General features: G+C 45.9%; 1 protein-coding gene across 2 annotated transcripts in view; it reads right to left on the bottom strand.

The window, feature by feature from the left end:
* Positions 1 to 20331, bottom strand: part of LOC144592950 (transcriptional activator GLI3-like) — a 341472-nt gene that overhangs the window by 207007 nt on the left and 114134 nt on the right. For both annotated transcript variants that reach the window (XM_078398314.1, XM_078398315.1), the window contains exon 3: positions 18952 to 19194. In XM_078398314.1, coding sequence (XP_078254440.1) covers positions 18952 to 19194 — 243 coding nt within the window. The remainder of the gene's footprint in view (positions 1 to 18951; positions 19195 to 20331) is intronic.

The following is a 20331-nucleotide window of genomic DNA, read 5'->3' as shown; positions in this document are numbered from 1 at the left end:
GTCTTTCGCTGATCCACTTGCATCTTTGGCTGAGGTGGGAAGCCGACCCTTGGCCTCGGGAACCTGAGGCTTCCCTTCCTGCTCTGGTGCCATCTTCTCCGAGCCTCTCTCTCCTTTCTCCCCAATCTCTTTCATTGTCTCCTCAGACCTCGATGTCTCACTGGATGTGGACACCTGACTTTTCAATTTTGAGTTCTACAGGAATATCACCAATGATTCGTCCTGGACCAACTACTACATTGAACCTATGGCCAAAAAAGCAAAACAACGACTCTACTGCCTTAGGACACCAAGGATGTTTAGCATGTCTCCAACAACTCTTACCAACTTTGACAGATACACCGTAGAAAGCATACTGTATCTCAGCACATGTGACAACAATAGGCCAAACCTAATTCTATCTACAGAAACTGTAATTGTTGTGAAGGCAGCTTGATAAAATTACAACCACAAATTTCTGCAAATCAGTTCCTCTCTTTCTCATTTCCTTGAATCTCGTGTGTAAAGCATACACCCGAGAAGTCAACACCTAAATCAAAACATGGCAATGGGAAACCGTGCGTTGCCAATTGGGAATGCTTGCCATTCAGCTGAAAGCCATGATCCTGGCTCAGAGCTAAGTTCTACCAATCAACCTTCAAAGCAACTGAAGGAAGGGGTTCTTATCAATGACAAGTGATTTGAATGTATTGAAAGATCGAGGTCAGGCTCCTTAACAACAGATATAGTTGTTTGGAATCTTGAAGAAAATATTCATGAGGTAGAACCACATTTGGTCAGGGAATGCACCAGGAATTGCATAACGGAAAATGGGGATCTTGCATTTATGAAATCTCCTGAGGACTGATAGCAGGAAAAAGAGCTGAATCAGTCTGAATGGGAGACGTGTGTAGGAAGGGACTGCAGATGCAGGTTTACACCGAAGATAGGCACAAAAAGCTGGAGTAACTGGATAAATGTTGCCTGACTTGCTGAGTTATAGACAATAGACAATAGACAATAGGTGCAGGAGTAGGCCATTCGGCCCTTCGAGCCAGCACCACCATTCAATGTGATCATGGCTGATCATTCTCAATCAGTACCCCGTTCCTGCCCTCTCCCCATACCCCCAGGTTCATCCAGCACTTTGTTTTTATGCTCAAGATTCCAGCATCTACGGTTTGTTCGGTTTACATTCCCATCCAAATCATTTATACGTCGCAAACATTGAAGGTCACAATAGGGATCCCTGTAGTACACCACTCGTTAGAGAGTTTCAGTTAGAAAAAAAACATCCACTACTACCCTTTGCCTCCTACCACCAAGCAGATTTTTAGAGTAAACTAGACCAATTGGACCCATTGGACCCAAACCTCTCCTGCATTGGTGCAGCACCCTCTCCTCCCTCCTCCTCCCCTCCCCTCTCCCTCCTCCCCTCCCCTCTCCCTCCTCCCCTCCATCAACCCCCCTTATCCTCCCTCCTCCCCCTCCTTCCACCCCTTCCCTCCCTCCAAACCCTCCCTCCCTGCCCACTCCCTCCCTAGGATAGATTTAAACTTTAAAATGTGAATAACTTAAAAAATATAACACCGATTTCAATGAAACCTCTTCCATTAGCACCAAAGGGACAACGTTGAGTAAGGTGGGCCTGTTCAGAAACTGGCAAACATTCCACAAAAATTCCAAGTTAATCTGACTTAATAGCTGCTGCTGGACCAAGTGGACCCGTTGGGCCCAAACCTCTCCTGCATTGGTGCAGCACCCTCTCCTCCCCCCTCCACCTCCCCCCCCCTCCCTCCCCACTTTCCCCCGGCTCCCTCCCTCCGCTCCCCCCTCCTACTCCACTCCATCCCCCTCAACTCCCCCTTATTCTCCCTCCTCCCACTCCCTCCCCCCCTCCTCCCCCCCTTCCTCCCCCCTCCTCCCCCCCTCCTCCACCCTCCTCCACCCTCCACCCTCCTCCCACCCTCCCCCATCCCTCCCCAGGAGAGATTTAAACTTTAAAATGTGAATAACTTAAAAAATATAACACCGATTTCAATGAAACCTCTTCCATTAGCACCAAAGGGACAACGGTGAGTAAGGTGGGCCTAAAATTGTTGTGCTATCGTGTACCATTTTGACTGTAGTTCAGGAACAAACAAACAAACATATGAGAGTTTTAGTTGCTGAGGTTGAGAGCAATTGTTGTCAGAACAGTTCTGAAGAAGAAGGGTCTGGAGAAGGGTCTCAACCCGAAATGCCACCCGTTCCTCTTCCCTAGAGATGCTGCCTGACCACCTGAATTACTCCAGCATTTTTGTGTCTATCTTTGTTGTCTGAACTGGATTGTTGTTCTGAAACCATTTCATCAAAATTATCAATCGCCTTCCTGTACTCTGTTACCCATTATTCATCCAATAATGGTGGTCTGGACAACGAACTTAAAGATGGTAGTGGAGCTGTGTGTGGCCACAAGTGTTGAGAGAGCAGAGCAGGGGACTAAGCACGTAGTTTTGATGCACAAAAGGAATGTTATAATTCCATTAAAAAGAAACCGACCCATTCTTCAAGATAGCAATTCTGAGCAAAACTATTCCGTGGTTTAGATTAGAGATACAGTGCGGAAACAGGCCCTTCGGCCCACCGAATCAGCAACGACCGGCGATCCCCACACATTGACACTCGGACAATTTTACATTAACCTACAAAACTGTACGTCTTTTGAGTGTGGAAGGAAACCAAAGTTTTTGGAGAAAACCTGCACAGGTCGCAGGGAGAACGTACAAACTCCATAGAGACAAGCACACGTAGTTAGGGTCGAACCCGGGTCTCTGGCGCTGTAAGGCAGTAGCTCTACCGCTACGCCACCGTGCTGCCCACAGGCTTCATCAAATGCCTGACCCAAGGAACGTTTATGAACTACCTTTACGATCTGGCTGCTGGGTCATCTAACAGCTCCCATAACCTATTCAACGTCACAGTTTTGATATGGTCCACAGTCACTATAGTAATTGCTGTGCAGTCAAACAAGTGACGAACATTCAGGTCAGAACACTTTAGAATGTAAAAGAAGAACATTTAAAAAACCCAAGTGGCATTGAATAGATATTAAGAGCGGACTGGTGAATGATTAGTTTGAGAGGTTGACCTGGTGGAATAGCGTGGAGCCTCGTTCACTTTCCTTTCACAGCAATCAAAAGTTGCATTAGCGCCAGGCAGCCAAATGGTCTTATTGTCCGCTTTGCTTCCTTAGCTAGCCACTGGGTATTTTGATTTAAACATGCCAGTTGTCATAAATCAGATTATTTAGTTTTGACACCAGAAGCAAAATAAAAAATGCATCCAAAAGAAATGGTGTTATTTAAAAAAATGGTTACTCAGCTTAGAAATTGCAAGTAGACTAGCAAAGGAAAATATTTAAATAGCATCTGATAACAGCTGTTCAGAAACTGGCAAACATTCCACAAAAATTCCAAGTTAATCTGACTTAATAGCTGCTGCTGGACCAAGTGGACCCGTTGGGCCCAAACCTCTCCTGCATTGGTGCAGCACCCTCTCCTCCCCCCTCCCCCTCCCCCCCCCCTCCCTCCCCACTTTCCCCCGGCTCCCTCCCTCCGCCCCTCCCCCCTCCTACTCCACTCCATCCCCCTCAACTCCCCCTTATTCTCCCTCCTCCCACTCCCTCCCCCCCTCCTCCCCCCCTCCTCCCCCCCTTCCTCCCCCCTCCTCCCCCCCTCCTCCACCCTCCTCCACCCTCCCCGCTCCTCCACCCTCCACCCTCCTCCCTCCTCCCTCCCCCCACCCTCCCCCATCCCTCCCCAGGAGAGATTTAAACTTTAAAATGTGAATAACTTAAAAAATATAACACCGATTCCAATGAAACTGGTCAGGAGTCTGAAATCTGTGATCTCCAGGTTCAGGAACAGCGTCTTCCAGGCTATTGAACACTATGAACTACAAACTAAATCTGTGGAATTCTCTGCCTCAGAAGGCAGTGGAGGTCAATTCTCTGGATGCTTTCAAGAGAGAGTTAGATAGAGCTCTTAATGATAGCGGAGTCAGGGGGTATGGGGAGAAGGCAGGAACGGGGTACTGATTGAGAATGATCAGCCATGATCACATTGAATGGTGGTGCTGGCTTGAAGGGCCGAATGGCCTCCTCCTGCGCCTATTGTCTATTGTCTAAACTGTCTTGCTTGCATTAGGGACTTTGGACTTAAGCTTTGTTTTGCATTATATTGGTGTTTATTATTTTTTTGAACATTCTTTTTGTTTGTTTATTGTGTTATCTATTGAACACTGTGCTCACAAACCCATTGCGCTGCCCCAAATAAAAATGTAATTATTCCATTACAGTATACATGACAATTAAATACTCTTGACTCGTGACGTAAGACACACATTTCCTGTTGATCAATGCCCATTTTCACCCACAACAATGGGAACTCTAGCAGAAAGCTCACCGCGGGAGAAGACGGCAGGGGAAGAGAAAATACATTCTGGCCTTCCATCGCAGTGAGGAGGTGACTGGAGGAGACTCGCTGTGATGGACATTTCTTGCTTATTTTTATTGCTTATTTTTATTGGTCTTATTGTTGGACTGTGGGTAATAAACAATAGACAATAGACAATAGGTGCAGGAGTAGGCCATTCAGCCCTTCGAGCCAGCACCGCCATTCAATGCGATCATGGCTGATCACTCTCAATCAGTACCCCGTTCCTGCCTTCTCCCCATACCCCCTCACTCCGCTAATCTTTCATTTCACTGTACATTTATGTGCATATGACAAATAAATTGACTATTGACATTACGACCGACACGAGACAGTCCCAATACAACTTGACACACTTTACCCTGGCTTCTTGTTTCTTTTGCAATTCAAAAGTGAACACTCTACTGATATTGGAAGACCCAACTGAGCATCTTTAGAACTCACTACAGCTGTTCGAACACCATCCGAGATTCACAAAGTTCATTTATACTCTGGGAGAGTGCTTCTCTCCGCTATTTAACGGCCGAGCACATATTCAGTGGCATTCTCAGGTGTGACACGGCAGGTGGAACTCCGATAATGGAGGTGCTATTGTGGCAAGGCAGGCTAAGCTGCATGGGTCAGGGAGCTCAGAACATGAGGCTCCACACAGCAGGCCCATCAGCAGACAGATTCTTCAGAGACATTGCATCCTGCCTGGATCTTCCCAATTAACGAAGCATTCATCAAGCCCAGGTTATCCCAAGGCTATCGCCATTGATTACACTCATGCCTGGACCACCCTTTCCCTGACCCTCTCCATACCTAGAGTTTCCATCGCCCCTGACTCTCAGTCTGAAGCAGGATCTCGACCCGAAACGTTACCTATTCCTTCTCTCAGGAGGTGCTGGCTGACCCCGTCTATCCTAGCATGCATGTGCTCTGTTTCAAAAGTACATCACTTGTTGCCGGTGACATTTATATACCTAGCACAGCTGCCATTAATTACAATGTTTATTTGATTGATAGGAATTAACCCTGAAAGCAAACAGAATGGAGCATAATTAGCCTGGACGTTTCCCAAAATTAAATAGTTTGTCAAAAAAATTAAAATTCCCCAGGAACAAGCTCGCAACAATTGTAGACAGAAATGGAAACTTGTGCTACAATCTAGTGCCTGGATCGGTGCTTCAGTTCATCATTTGCTGGCAAGGCATCTCTCTGGCATCGCAACTCCCAACGCCCGTCTAAAGTAAAACCGTGAACAGCCACTCTTTCAAATCTACATCTGACCTGCTTAGTTACAGCATTCATGTTACTAATTATCAAAATGTATTAACAATATGTTTTTCTCATCATTGTTTTGTAACACACTGACCTCTTTCCTAAACAGGCACAATTCCTTCCCATTTCCAATATCACTCCATGTTTGAATTTCACTTCATCCCCTTGGGCATTCCTGTAGACACTCACCGAAAATGGCCCCTGATTTATTTAAGATTCCCATTCTTCCATTCCCCCCACTACCCATTTTTGTCCTCCAATTCCTCCGAGCTAGTTGCCAAACTGTTGACCTCCAGAAGTACGTTGGTCAGACTATTATTCATCCCTGAAGATATAGACACAAAAATCTGAAGTAACTCAGCAGGTCAGGCAGCATCTCTGGAGAAAAGGAATAGGTGACATTTTGACCTGAAATGTCACCTATTCCTTTTCTCCTGAGATGCTGTCTGACCTGCTTAGTTACTCCAGCTTATTGTGTCTATCTCCGGTTTAAACTACCATCTGCAGTTCCTTCCTACACATTATTCATCCCTGTGCATCTTACTTCGCCTATTCTAGACAGCAACCTAGATTTCAAAGGACGTCAGAGAGACTGAGGAAATAAAATAGATTTCACAGACCAAATAAAGCAAGACATGACAACAACAAAAAATGATTGTAAAGTTATATTCTGCCACTTGCAGGAAATAATACTGAGCAATGACTTGCGTGGGCCTTGTTGCGAAATGTATAACAACTATCAAAATGATAGACTCAAAATCTGGAGTAACTCAGCGAGACAGGCCTAGCACATCTCTGGAAAGAAGGAATGGGTGACGTTTCGGGTCGAAACCCTTCTTCAGACCGTCAAAATATCCCTTGCCTGTGAATTTGCTGGTGGACTTGCAGTACACTACATCTGAACACTATTTATTATCTTTTCACTGTACCTCTGTACACGTGACAATACGCAAAACATTGATGAGTAAGAGTGACTTAAGATAACCAAGATTGCCGGGAAGTGCATGCTGCGATGAGAATATTTAGAGTCTGTAAAAAGATTGGGAGAGGTAGAGAGAGTGGGTGAAAACTTGGCAACTAGAGTTTCATAGAAATGTGCGAGGTCATGAACTTCAGTAGGAGAAATGAAAGACGATTATCTAAATGAAGAGACACTACAAAAAATGAATAAAGAGGAATCCAGGTATTCATATGTTTGAATCATAAAAGGTTAACGGGCAGGTTTTGCAAGCAAAATCACCTTTATCGCAAATGGGGTTGCAGGCTAGAAATAGTATTACAGTCGTACTTGGTATCTGTGAGACTGCAGTGTGAGTATTATGCACGGTATTGGTCTGCTTGTTTAAGGAGTGGTACACCAGCTTTGAATGCAGGCCAGAGGTGACTCGGTGCACTAACTCCTGGGATCTTATTGAAACATGCATGATCTCAAGGGCTACGACAGGAAAGATGTTGCGATGGTTCCGTTTGTGGCAGTGTCTGAAATGAAGGTCATTTAAAACGGAGGACTGTATTAATTTGTTCTCAGAGGGTGGTGGGTTTCCGAAATTCACTACCCCCCAAGTGCTGTAGAGACTAGATTGGAGGAGGAATAAATAATTTGTTTGAAGGATGAGGGAACAAGGCCTTCTACGCCCGCACCTCCAGACTCAGGAACAGCTTCATCCCCAGGGCCATAGCTGCTATGAACCGGTCCTGCTGAGCCGGATGGTCACATCGCACAGTGAACCGGCACAGATCTACTTGCACTTTATTCTGCCTTAAAACTGTTGCAATTTGTTTCGTTGGGTTGTTGTTGTTTAAATTAATTAAATTATTGCATCGTAGGGGAGGCGCATTCCCAATCTCGTTGTACCCCTGTACAATGACAATAAAGATATATTGTATTGTATTGTATTGCATTGTATGGGAACCGGCACAGAAAAGGAGTTGATGATTGTATTGAATGGTGATGGGAGCGAGGTTGCTTATCCTGCTCCTATTTTTGTTTGTGCACCTGTGTGTTGCGCACTCTTCCCAATCCACTCATCCTCCTGCCATCCCCATCCCTCACAGCTGGTACTCTCTGAGCCATAGTGCAGAGATCACATTCCGTTCTCTCCACACAAGAATGGAGGCAGTACCTGTCCTTTGCAACGTCTAATCGTAGGTGTCCAGGCTTGATTTGGACCAGAAGAAGCTGAGCATGTAAAAGCTGCAGGTCTTCATTCTGCAACCACTCCCAGGGGATTGCTAAAAAAATAGACGTCTAAAAATGTCTTTACCATCTAAATTATTTTTGCTATGGCAAGCAACAAAGTTCTTCAAAATAATTCTGCAACACACAACAGACTTCTAAATAGTACTGCATCAGGGGACTGACAGCCAGGTGGCTATATTTGCAGCTGTTAGCATATTACATAAGAGGGGGAAAAAATCACCCCGTTACAGAAATAAGAACGTTCTTTGCAAAACAGTGCAGTATTGTCCGAATTGTAATAATCCACACCTGTGATAGATTTAGGGGGTACAGCAGAAAGTCAAGGGTCATCAATACTTGTGTCATAGCAAAACATTAACCGTCTTATTGTTATCTTTCACACTCTCCTTCCCTTTCAAACAGCGTCAAGGTCAACAGGCATGAAACTAAACCCTTTTGAGATACCATCTCCTCAGGAGTTATTTTACTAAAGCTAATCTACAAAATATGTTGGCCTGTTTGAACAAGAATGAACCACTGTACATTATAACCTCAGCTTGCCTATCGCATATGCAAAGGCCTTTCTCTAAAGTCCACTAATTAATGCCCATAGTCATCCATGACTGATATCAAAAAGTAATAAAGCCGAAGCCATTTTAGAACAAATTATATAAAATAAAGTCTCGATTTGAAATACTCCCATTATTAAATCTGTTTGTGATTTAAACCTGGACATCAACAGTAATTAGTGGACATTAATTAGTGTTAATGTACGGGGATCACTGGGCGGCACGGACTTGGTGGGCCGAAAAGGCCTGTTTCCGGCTGTATATATATGATATGATATGATATGAACAGACAATAGGTGCAAGAGGAGGCCATTCGGCCCTTCGAGCCAGCACCGCCATTCAATGTGATCATGGCTGATCATTTTCAATCAGTACCCCGTTCCTGCTTTCTCCCCATACCCCCTGACTCCACTATCCTTAAGAGCTCTATCTACCTCTCTCTTGAATGCATTCAGAGAATTGGCCTCCACTGCCCTCTGAGGCAGAGAATTCCACAGATTCACAACTCTCTGACTGAAAAAGTTTTTCCTCATCTCAGTTCTAAATGGCCTACCCCTTATTCTTAAGCTGTGGCCCCTTGTTCTGGACTCCCCCAACATTGGCAACTTGTTTCCTGCCTCTAACGTGTCCAACCCCTTAATAATCTTACACGTTTCGATAAGATCCCCTCTCATCCTTCTAAATTCCAGTGTATACAAACCCAGTCGCTCCAGTCTTTCAACATACGACAGTCCCGCCATTCCGGGAATTAACCTAGTAAACCTACGCTGCACGCCCTCAATAGCAAGAATATCCTTCCTCAAATTTGGAGACCAAAACTGCACACAATACTCCAGGTGCGGTCTCACTAGGGCCCTGTACAACTTTTTTTATCCACAGTTTTTTTTATGTTTCACTGTCAAACTGCAAGTACGAAATTTGTAAAATATAAGATAAGGTACCGACAAAACTCGTAATTTCTTGGTGAATTGTGAAATAAATGTAAATTAGGAATCTGCTTCACCCACACTCACTCTACCCTGACAAAGAACTGGACTGAACACAGGGATTAATAGTATTCAAAGTCCCTTTGAAATCTACTTAACCCGTACATAACTCTTGAGATTTTTTTTAAAAACACAGTCCCTGCCATGTTCCTGAGGCGTTCAAAAGTGGTTCCTCTAATGTAAGCTTGATAATCTTAGATGAGATAATGGAGAGGGAATAAAATACGATCATCCCTGGAAGAAAGGAAGCTAGTCTGAGATCCACATCTAGGATGGAAAGCTCTTGGCTTTCTGTTACGACAAAGACAGGTCAGGCCGTTGCTGGAATGTGATAAGATGTGCATTAAATTAAGATGTGATCGTATCGGTAATTGAAGGCCAAGCCACAATCAAGTTCAAACTGGAAAGGTATTGAAGCAGTTGGGTCTGTGCCAACAAGTTACCAATTTCAGAAAAGCAAATAAATGGGAAAATAGGTGAATTCAGTGTTAAAAAATCATATGATTTTATTTGCAGAAACACATGATTGTCCATCAATTAAACTTGTGCTCAGTACCAGCAGCACCAAGTCCTAGAATTGATTCCAATCGGTCTGAAACATTAACATAAGTAATCTTTTTTGTATCTGTTGTCCCAGGCATTCATCTGCAAAGACACATTTACAACTACTGAATTGATAGAATTCTCAGTTATAAAAGACCATTGTCATACTATGTACAATTGGCCAAAACGAGGAACAAAATGGCTCTCTGCACTAATTTTAGTACCCAGATCCGCATTTAGAGTCCCTTTGATCAAGCCCAATAAAGTGTGCACTCCCCTTTGCTGCCAAGCTAATGAGTCAATCAAACCTGCTTTCATCCCTGGCACTCTGGATGCTAAAACCTGCACTAATCAGCTGTCTTGGCTAATCCAGTCATCTGTCCAATGACCTTTCACCTTGAGATAATAAACTTTCTGGCTAATGTATAAACCTCCAGATCAGTCCCTTCTGTGTGCCTCTGCATGTTGATTGGAAACATGTCTGGTATTTGCAATCAAGTGTTTAACTTACAACACCCAGGCCTAGAAACAGGATTCTGTTGCTCTCATTCCTTGTCCTCTACACAGTTTAATTTCACTTTCCCTGGATCCAATTCTGCTGGACATTATTTTGAGGTGAAGTAGCCTCAGGTGGAAAAACCGGAACAGGCATTTTGGTGCGCAATCAGGGTTGCCAACCTTACCGTATTAGCCGGGATAACCCGTATTTTGGGCTAAATTGTTTTGTCCCGTATGGGACCGCCCATGTCCCGTATTAGGCCCGGACAGCAATGTAGGCCCAGGCGCTGTAGGCCCGGACGCTGCAGGCCCGGACGCTCCAGGCCCGGACGCTGCAGGCCCGGACGCTGCAGGCCCGGGCGCTGAAGGCCCGGGCGCTGCAGGCCCGGACGCTGCAGGCCCGGACGCTGCAGGCCCGGACGCTGAAGGCCCGGGCGCTGCAGGCCCGGGCGCTGCAGGCCCGGGCGCTGCAGGCCCGGACGCTGCAGGCCCGGACGCTGCAGGCCCGGACGCTGCAGGCCCGGGCGCTGCAGGCCCGGGCGCTGCAGGCCCGGACGCTGCAGGACCGGACGCTGAAGGCCCGGACGCTGCAGGCCCGGACGCAGCAGGCCCGGACGCTGCAGGCCCGGACGCTGCAGGCCCGGACGCTGCAGGCCCGGACGCTGCAGGCCCGGACGCTGAAGGCCCGGACGCTGCAGGCCCGGACGCTGCAGGCCCGGACGCTGAAGGCCCGGACGCTGTAGGCCCGGACGCTGCAGGCCCGGACGCTGCAGGCCCGGACGCTGCAGGCCCGGGCGCTGTAGGCCCGGACGCTGAAGGCCCGGACGCTGAAGGCCCGGACGCTGAAGGCCCAGACGCAGCAGGCCCGGACGCTGCTGTAGTCCCAGACAGTGTAGGCCCGGAGGTCCGGGCGCTGCCTTACGGAGGATGCATACCAACCCGCCTCCCGGCCCGGGCGCCCGCCATTAGTGGAGTGGGAGCACGTGGTCGCTGGCTGGGTGAGGTCACGTGGGGCACGGGGCAGTAACGTCACCCTTTGTCCCTTATTTGGAAGTGAGGAAGTTGGCAACCCTATGCGTAATCCACATTTGTTCACTTGAGGAGCAGGAGGAGTTGGCTGCGCCTAACGGCTGCGGCTCTCTGGCAGTCTGTTGTCTTTTTTTCTTTTTTTTTGTTTGTGTCGGTGTTGGGATGGTTTTTGTTTCTGTTTTTGGCTGTGTATGTGTGGTGGGGGTGTGGGGTGGGGGGTTGTGGGGTGGGGGGTTGTGGGGTGGGGGGGTGGGGGGGGGCGGGGGGAAACCTTTCTTTTATTGGGTCTCTTCCCCGGGGCGCGGCTCGGCTGCGGGCCTTAACATCGCCCGGCGCGGCTCGGCTGTGGGCCTTAACATCGCAGGCGCGGCTCGGCCGCGGGACGTTTCAGTGCCCGGTGCGGCTCGGCCGCTGGACTTAACATCCCCCGGTGCGGCCGCGGGACGTTTCAGTGCCCGGTGCGGCTCGGCAGTGGGACGTTTCAGTGCCCGGTGCGGCTCGGCCGCTGGACTTAATATCCCCCGGTGCGGCCGCGGGACGTTTCAGTGCCCGGTGCGGCTTGGCCGCTGGACTTAACATCGCCCGGTGTGGCCGCGGGACGTTTCAGTGCCCGGTGCGGCTTGGCCGCTGGACTTAACATCGCCCGGTGTGGCTGCGGGACGTTTCGGTGCCCGGGGCGGCTCGGCCGGGGGGCCTTCCATCCCCTTGCGGGGGCTGTGCGTGTCGTTTGCCTCGGTAGGGGTCGAGCTGCCTGTCCGTGGGTGCGGGGGGAAGAGAGGGGAAGTTTTGTTTCCTCCATCACAGTGAGGGGGTGTTTGGAGTCACTGTGATGGATGTTTGTGTTGGGGTCGGGTGTCCTGTGTTCTTTTCTTTTTTGCTGTGTTTTGTGTGACTGCTGAAATTTCGCTCGGTGTTGTGCCGAGTGACAATAAAGAGTTGTTATGTTATGTTATGTTGACATTCTCCCATCATCAGCCACGTAAAAAATTATTCACAGAGTCAATTTGTGTCCAAATCGGAGCTCAAAATTCCGCCGGATGATCACGATGGAATGTCACAATCCAATTATTATATTATTTTAGACAGGCAACATCTCTGGATACATTTCCCTTTCCTTCTCTCCAGAGATGCTGTCTGACCCGCTGAGTTACTCCAGCATTTTGTGTCTATCTTCGGTGTTAACCAGCATCTGCAGTTCCTGCCTACATATTATATTATTTTTTTGCTTTCTTCATTAATTTCACTTCATTAATATCACTGTTAATGTCACAGGAAACCTCACCGACATCAGGAGACCGAACTGCAAGCAATCAAAATTCTTTTTTGGCTGTTCAAGCACCATCCAAAGTCAATAGTTAAAACTGTCAAGGACAGTTTTGCGTACTTTCAGTCTGCTTGGACCTACTTGATCTCCCGGTTGCCAAACACTTTAATTCTCCTTCCCATTCCCACACTGACCTTTCTGTCCTGGGCCTCCTCCATTGTCAGAGTGAGGCTAAACGCAAATTGGAGGAACAGCATCTCATATTTTGCTTGGGCAGCTTACAACCCAGTGGTATGAATATTGATCTCTCTGCCTTCAAGTAACCCCGGCATTCCCGCTCTCTCCATCCCTCGCCCACCTAAGTTTCACCAGCTTCTCGTTTTCACCCAAACTAACAGCGAACAATGGCCTGTTTCCTTTGTCATCTTTACTTTTTCACGTATCTTTCATTCATCGTTCAAAATCTCTCTGCATCAACGTCTATGTCTCTCGTTTCCCTTTCCTGTGACTTTCAGTCTGAAGAAGGGTCTCGACACGAAACGTCACCCATTCCTTCTCTCCAGAGATGCTGCCTCCAGCTGATACTCCAGCTTTTTGTGTCTATCTTCGGTATGAATGTTGATTTCTCTAACTTCCAAGTAGCCCTTGCATTCCCTCTCTCTCCATCCGTCCACCATCGTCATCGTGCTAGTTGTACTGTCGTCCTGTTGAGTTCCTTTGTCTGTTTACCCATTGTCACCTATCCCACAGTCAACAATGGCCTATTGTGTGACCCACATTTCCTTGATGCATTCTGTATATCTTCCATTAATTTATCCTATGTACAGTCAACATCTCTTGCTCCCCTTTCCCCTGGCTCTCAGTTTGAATGTCTCGGCCAAAAGCATCACCTATTCCTTTGCTCCAGAGATGCTGCCTGATCCGCTGAGTTACTCCAGCCTTTCGTGTCTGCTTCGGTTTAAACCTGCATCTGCAGTTCCCCCCACCCCACACAATCTATTTGTCAACTCAGGTTTTCCAAGCTCTCATCACTGAGGTATTTGGCATTCTGCCTCCTCTCATGCATGTGCTCCTCTCTGATGCTGGTATGGGAATAATGGCTCTCAACGCAAGGGCCTGTCCCACTTAGGCGATTTTTTAGGCGACTGTCAAAGTCGTAGCAGATCGCCGAAATTTTCTTTTACCCGACGACAATGACCACGACAATGACGAGTCAGGTCGAGATTACAGCGTCTTCGGAAACATCGCGAAATTCCCACTCTGTCAATGCTTCTCCGGCACTGTTCTTATAAAAGGACTGGACAAGCTAGATGCAGGAAAAATGTTCCCAATGTTGGGTGAGTCCAGAACCAGGGGCCACAGTCTTAGAATAAAGGGGAGGCCATTTAAAAAAGCTGAGAAGGAACTTTTTCACCCAGAGAGTTGAGAATTTGTGGAATTCTGCCACAGAGGGCAGTGGAAGCCAAATCACTGCATGGATTTAATAGAGAATTAGATAGTGCTCCAGGGACTAGTGGAATCAAGGGATATGGGGAGAAGGCAGGCACGGGGTATTGATTGGGGATATCTAGCTCTCTCTTGAAAGCATCCAGAGAATTGGCCTCCACTGCCTTCTGAGGCAGAGAATTCCACAGATTTACAATTCTCTGACTGAAAAAGGTTTTCCTCATATCCGTTCTAAATGGCCTACCCCTTATTCTTAAACTGTGGCCCCTGGTTCTGGACTCCCCCAACATTGGGAACATGTTTCCTGCCTCTAACGTGTCCAACCCCTTAATAATTTTATACGTTTCGATAAGATCCCCTCTCATCCTTCTAAATTCCAGCGTATACAAGCCTATTCGCTCCAGTCTTTCAACATATGACAGTCCCGCCATTCCGGGAATTAACCTAGTAAACCTACGCTGCACGCCCTCAATAGCAAGAATATCCTTCCTCAAATTTGGAGACCAAAACTGCACACAGTACTCCAGGTGCGGTCTCACTAGGGCCCTGTACAACTGCAGAAGGACCTCTTTGCTCCTATACTCAACTCCTCTTGTTATGAAGGCCAACATTCCATTGGCTTTCTTCACTGCCTGCTGTACCTGCATGCTTCCTTTCAGTGACTGATGCACTAATACACCCAGATCACGTTGTACGTCCCCTTTTCCTAACTTGACACCATTCAGATAATAATCTGCCTTCCTATTCTTACCACCAAAGTGGATAACCTCACACTTATCTACATTAAACTGCATCTGCCATGCATCCGCCCACTCACACAACCTGTCCAAGTCACCCTGCAACCTCATAGCATCTTCCTCACAGTTCACACTGCCACCTAGCTTTGTATCATCGGCAAATTTGCTAATGGTACTTTTAATCCCTTCATCCAAGTCATTGATGTATATTGTAAATAGCTGCGGTCCCAACACCGAGCCTTGCGGTACCCCACTAGTCACTGCCTGCCATTCTGAAAGGGACCCATTTATCCCCACTCTTTGCTTTCTGTCTGTCAACCAATTTTCTATCCATGTCAGTACCCTACGTCCAATACCATGTGCTCTAATTTTGCCCACCAATCTCCTATGTGGGACCTTGTCGAAGGCTTTCTGAAAGTCGAGGTCCACCACATCCATCGGCTCTCCCCTGTCAATTTTCCTAGTTACATCCTCAAAAAATTCCAGTGGATTAGTCAAACACGATTTCCCCTTCGTAAATCCATGCTGACTCGGAATGATCCTGTTACTGCTATCCAAATGCTCCGCAATTTCGTCTTTTATAATTGACTCCAGCATCTTCCCCACCACTGATGTCAGACTAACTGGTCTATAATTTCCCGTTTTCTCTCTCCCTCCTTTCTTGAAAAGTGGGATAACATTAGCTACCCTCCAATCCACAGGAACTGACCCGGAATCTATAGAACATTGGAAAATAATCACTAATGAACAAGGACACCCAGATCTCTTTCCCATGGGGATGGTACTTCCCCATTTCCTAACTTGACACCATTCAGATAATAATCTGCCTTCCTGTTCTTTCCACCAAAGTGGATAACCTCACATTTATAGTTAAATGACACTCAGAGACTTGAGTTCTTCGAGTTTGATGACGTGTTTGGAAGAGTCGATGGTGTTAAATGCAGAGCTGCAGTCAGTGAACATCAGCCCAAGATATCTGTACTCTTTTGCTGTGACAGTAGTCTCCCTTTATCTTGCAACCTGCCTCTACAATGGCAGGCAAAGTGCAGGTGTCTGCTTTCCTGCTGCCATGCTAACAGTCCTTTCTGAATATTGCATATGGAAAGTGTCAGGAGATGCATGAAATTGGGTACGGTCACAATAGGAATTCATAAGACCTAATTCACAATTTCTTAAGGCAGAACTCTCTTTCAGGCAGCATTCTGGCCAGTTTGGGAAGAGAACCAAAAAACAGTCGTGTTTCAGTACAGCACGTCCGTGTGCGGTCCAATTTCCATTTAATAGAAAGTGCATTATTCTATAACACAAATGCAGAATAAACACTACACATTATTTCATGGGGTGGTGAACTAATTTAAATTGTGCATTAACTAATTGGTTATATTCATTCTCCCTCTTCAAGGATTCGATTAGTAAGGAAGGCAGAACAGTGAATTATGAGCAACTCAGGGACACATTACATTGCGCAAGAAAATGTGTGCGGAGGCATTAACTCGTGTTTAATTCGCAGGTCACTCAATTTTGCATCATTTCTTTTTTAGTGAGGCATAGATTAGAATTCTCAAGCTAAAACAAGAAGCGAACTAAGACCATCAGCAAGGCTCACATGCGGTAGAAAGTTTTGCACTTACACTTTAAAGAGTCTTATACCCTTTTCCAGAAAAGATACCGAAAATGAGATACCCTTTTCCTTCAGCTCTGATGAATGATTTTTACACACCCAGAAAACAATGCACCTTACAGAAAAAAAAAGGTCTGACAAGGGAGAAAAAGAAACAAATGGGCGTCATGGGACAGACATGATTACAACTCTTTGGAGTCTCCAGCCTCCATCTATCTGCCCCTCACTCCAACGTCACCGTGTGCAGACGAAACTGAAATGTAATGGGATTTAATACTGTCCCTGTGCAAATGTGCCACTTGTACATTAAGTATCTCAATATCAGTTGAAAATACTTCAATACTGTATTAAACATTGGGATTTGGTCACATTCTCACAGAAAACAAAATGAATGACGGAAACATCACAAACAACCTACATTACTATTTTGAAGTGTTAATATTCAAATCTCAACTATTTTTATCACTCTTCTTTATTTTTGTAAAGAACAATTTTCATCCAACCAAAAATGTTTAAACCTAAGAATATTTCTCATTCAACGATGTCTTTCTAACTTAGAAGTGCATTAACTTTGAGCTTGCTGTTTAAGTATAATCCATCTTGAACTTACAAGAAGCATGTTCCTTTCAGCCAAATCTCAGCTGCTTTTAAAAAATATATATGGATGTGCTAAATCTTGATTTTATATTTAAATTACCAACCCAGCTGCGGTTTTCAATTTGTGCACATCTCATTTATTCCAAGAGGGGGTAGTCTGCTACAAGTTGGTTCTTCTCTGCAAATGGGTGGCTCGCTATCTTGAGAAACTTTTTCAGTCAGAGAGTTGTGAATCTGCGGAATTCTCTGCCTCAGAAGGCAGTGGAGGCCAATTCTCTGAATGCATTCAAGAGAGAGCTAGATAGAGCTCTTAAGGATAGCGGAGTCCGGGGGTATGGGGAGAAGGCAGGAACGGGGTACTGATTGAGAATGATCAGCCATGATCACATTGAATGGTGGTGCTGGCTCGAAGGGCCGAATGGCCTACTCCTGCACCTATTGTCTATTGTCTAATCCTAAAATTACTTACATTTTAATTATCAAATGAACATTAAAGACTCATAGAGCCATAGGCCCTTCAGCCCAACTTGCCCACTACGGCCAACATGTCCCAGCTACACTAGTCCCACCTGCCCGCGCGCGTTTGGTCCATATCCCATCAACCCCGTCCTTTCCATGTACCTGTCTAACTGTTTCTTAAATGCTTGGGGTAGTCCCTGCCTCAACTACCTCCTCTGGTGGACATTAGTGGACATTAATTAAATACAAAACACCAACACTGGATAAACAAAATAAAAACCTCAATTGTCTTCATTTAACTTGACTTAAGATGTTTATTCTTAATCACACAGCGAACATTTTAACAAATGGAAAAACAAACACGCTGATCGTATGAGATTGCAGGTGCAACTTGCATTCTCCAAATGTATTCTCAGAAGTTTCATGCACAGCGAGGCTGGATTTATGCAACAAAATAGAGATCTTACGATTAGTGCAGGCATGGCGGTCTTTTAGCAAAACAGCACACATTGATCTACTGGGTAACTGAAACATCTCAATCCCTTGAAACTGCTTTAAATAGATTTCCTGAACTTTTGTAAGAAAATAACTGCAGATGCTGGTACAAATCAAAGGTATTTATTCACAAAATGCTGGAGTAACTCAGCAGGTCGGGCAGCATCTCAGGAGACAAGATATTTATTGAAACATGCAAAATTTGTATGGGGCATGACAGAATAGATGCAGGGATGATTTTTATCATTGGCTTGGGCATCTAGAATGAGCGGCCACACTCTCTTAGGAATTATCCAACAAGAACTGAAAGGAAATTTGTTAACTAGAAGATAGTTTCAAGTTTTCATGTACCTTGTTGTGTGTTATAGACAATAGACAATAGACGCAGGAGGAGGCCATTCGACACTTCGAGCCAGCACTGTCATTCAATGTGATCCTGACCGATCATTCTCAATCAGTACCCCGTTCCTGCCTTCTCCCCATACCCCCTGATTATCTAGCTCTCTCTTGAATGCATTCAGAGAATTGGCCTCCACTGCCTTCTGAGGCAGAGAATTCCACAGATTCACAACTCTCTGACTGAAAAAGTTTTTCCTCATTTAGTCACTAAATGAGTTACAAATTTAGTTACAAATTAGTCACTTTGTACTAATCAGGGATTGTGCTTAGGTGTGGCAATACTTTACTGAACTGTATGCAACAAAAATAATTCCACTGTGCACCTGTACACGTGATAATAAAAAAAAACATTACACATTGATATTGACCTCTTTGGGTATTTATCATGGACGAGTATTGAGGCCATACTTACGATAGTGTGACTCCATGTAACCATTTCTTGGATCCATGGTAAATAGTGCCCCGCAGTAAGGGATGGGAGGCTCAGGGATGTGGGACAAAGACCCATGGATCTCCTTCTTTATTAGAGAAGCTCGGTCTTCGCTGGACGTTGATGGCTCTTCACCGACTTTGCGCATACTCCGCCCGCCTGCGTGCGGCTGCATTGCTATTGCGTTTCTTCTCTCTCTGTGAAAGGTGGCAGGGCTTTCGTCATCTGGAAGAAAGACAAGAGTCCAGACGTAAGGATCAGAATCACTGCAATAGTTCAATTGGACAGTTTACCTGCAAGAACAAAAACAATGTTTAACATTCTTGCAATTAACCTAAATTTGGTATTGGTCTTGTTGTTGACCTCCTGATATATTTCATCATCGACACCACACGTCATGCCAACCAGACTCATCTCCAAACCCCGGGATCAAAGGTGTCAGCTCCCCCACCTTATCTTTGAATTTCTAGCCCATTAATCACGATCAGCATGGGGAGATGAGAAAACATCCACCACAATAATTCTCAACACTGTTGTCTCACACGATTCTGTTCTCAGCTCCTTGCTATACTCCAAGTACACTCATGATTGTGAAGCCAAAAGTTCTCAGCCCCAGTCTTTGCTCCTTGTGCACCCACGACTGTGAGGTCATGTACAAATCTAATCCAATTTACAAATTCACAGACGACACCACCATTGTGGGTCGGATATTAAATAATGGTGAGACGGAGTACAGAAAGGAGATCGAGAACCTCGTGACCTGGTGTCCAGACAACAACCTTTCTCTCAATGTCTGCAAGACAAAGGAGATAGCGATCAACCCCTGGAAGCAAAGCAGTACGCAAAACCATTTGTACTGACGGTGCTGAAGTCGGGATCGTTGAAAGCTTCAAATTCCCAGGAGTCAATATAAGCATTGAAGCAATGGACAAGAAAGCACAAGAACACCTCGACTTCCTTAGAGGGCTTAGGAAGTTTGGAATGTCCCCAACAACTCTCAGCAACTTCTACAGATGCGCCAGAGAAAGCACATTTATCGGGATGCATCACAGCATGTTTTGGGAACAGCTCCATCCAAGATCGCAAGAAATTGCGGAGAATTTTGGATGCAGCCCAGACCATCACACAAACCAACCTCCCTTCCATTGACTCCATTTACACCTCATGCTGCCTCGGCAAGGCCAGCAGCATAATGGAGGACGAGTCCCACCTCGGCCACTCCCTTCACTTCCCTCTTCCGTCAGGCAAAAGGCATAGAAGTGTGAAAATGCTCACCTTCAGATTTCTCCCCAGCTGTTATCAGGCGACTGAACCATCCTAGTTGCCAACAACTAGAGAGCAGTCCTGAGCTACCGTATTATC

This window comes from Rhinoraja longicauda, chromosome 4 (genome assembly GCF_053455715.1).
Source record: "Rhinoraja longicauda isolate Sanriku21f chromosome 4, sRhiLon1.1, whole genome shotgun sequence".
Taxonomy (NCBI): Eukaryota; Metazoa; Chordata; class Chondrichthyes; order Rajiformes; family Arhynchobatidae; genus Rhinoraja; species Rhinoraja longicauda.
The sequence above is the reverse complement of the archived record's forward strand: the minus strand, read 5'-3'. Positions and strand labels throughout refer to the sequence as shown.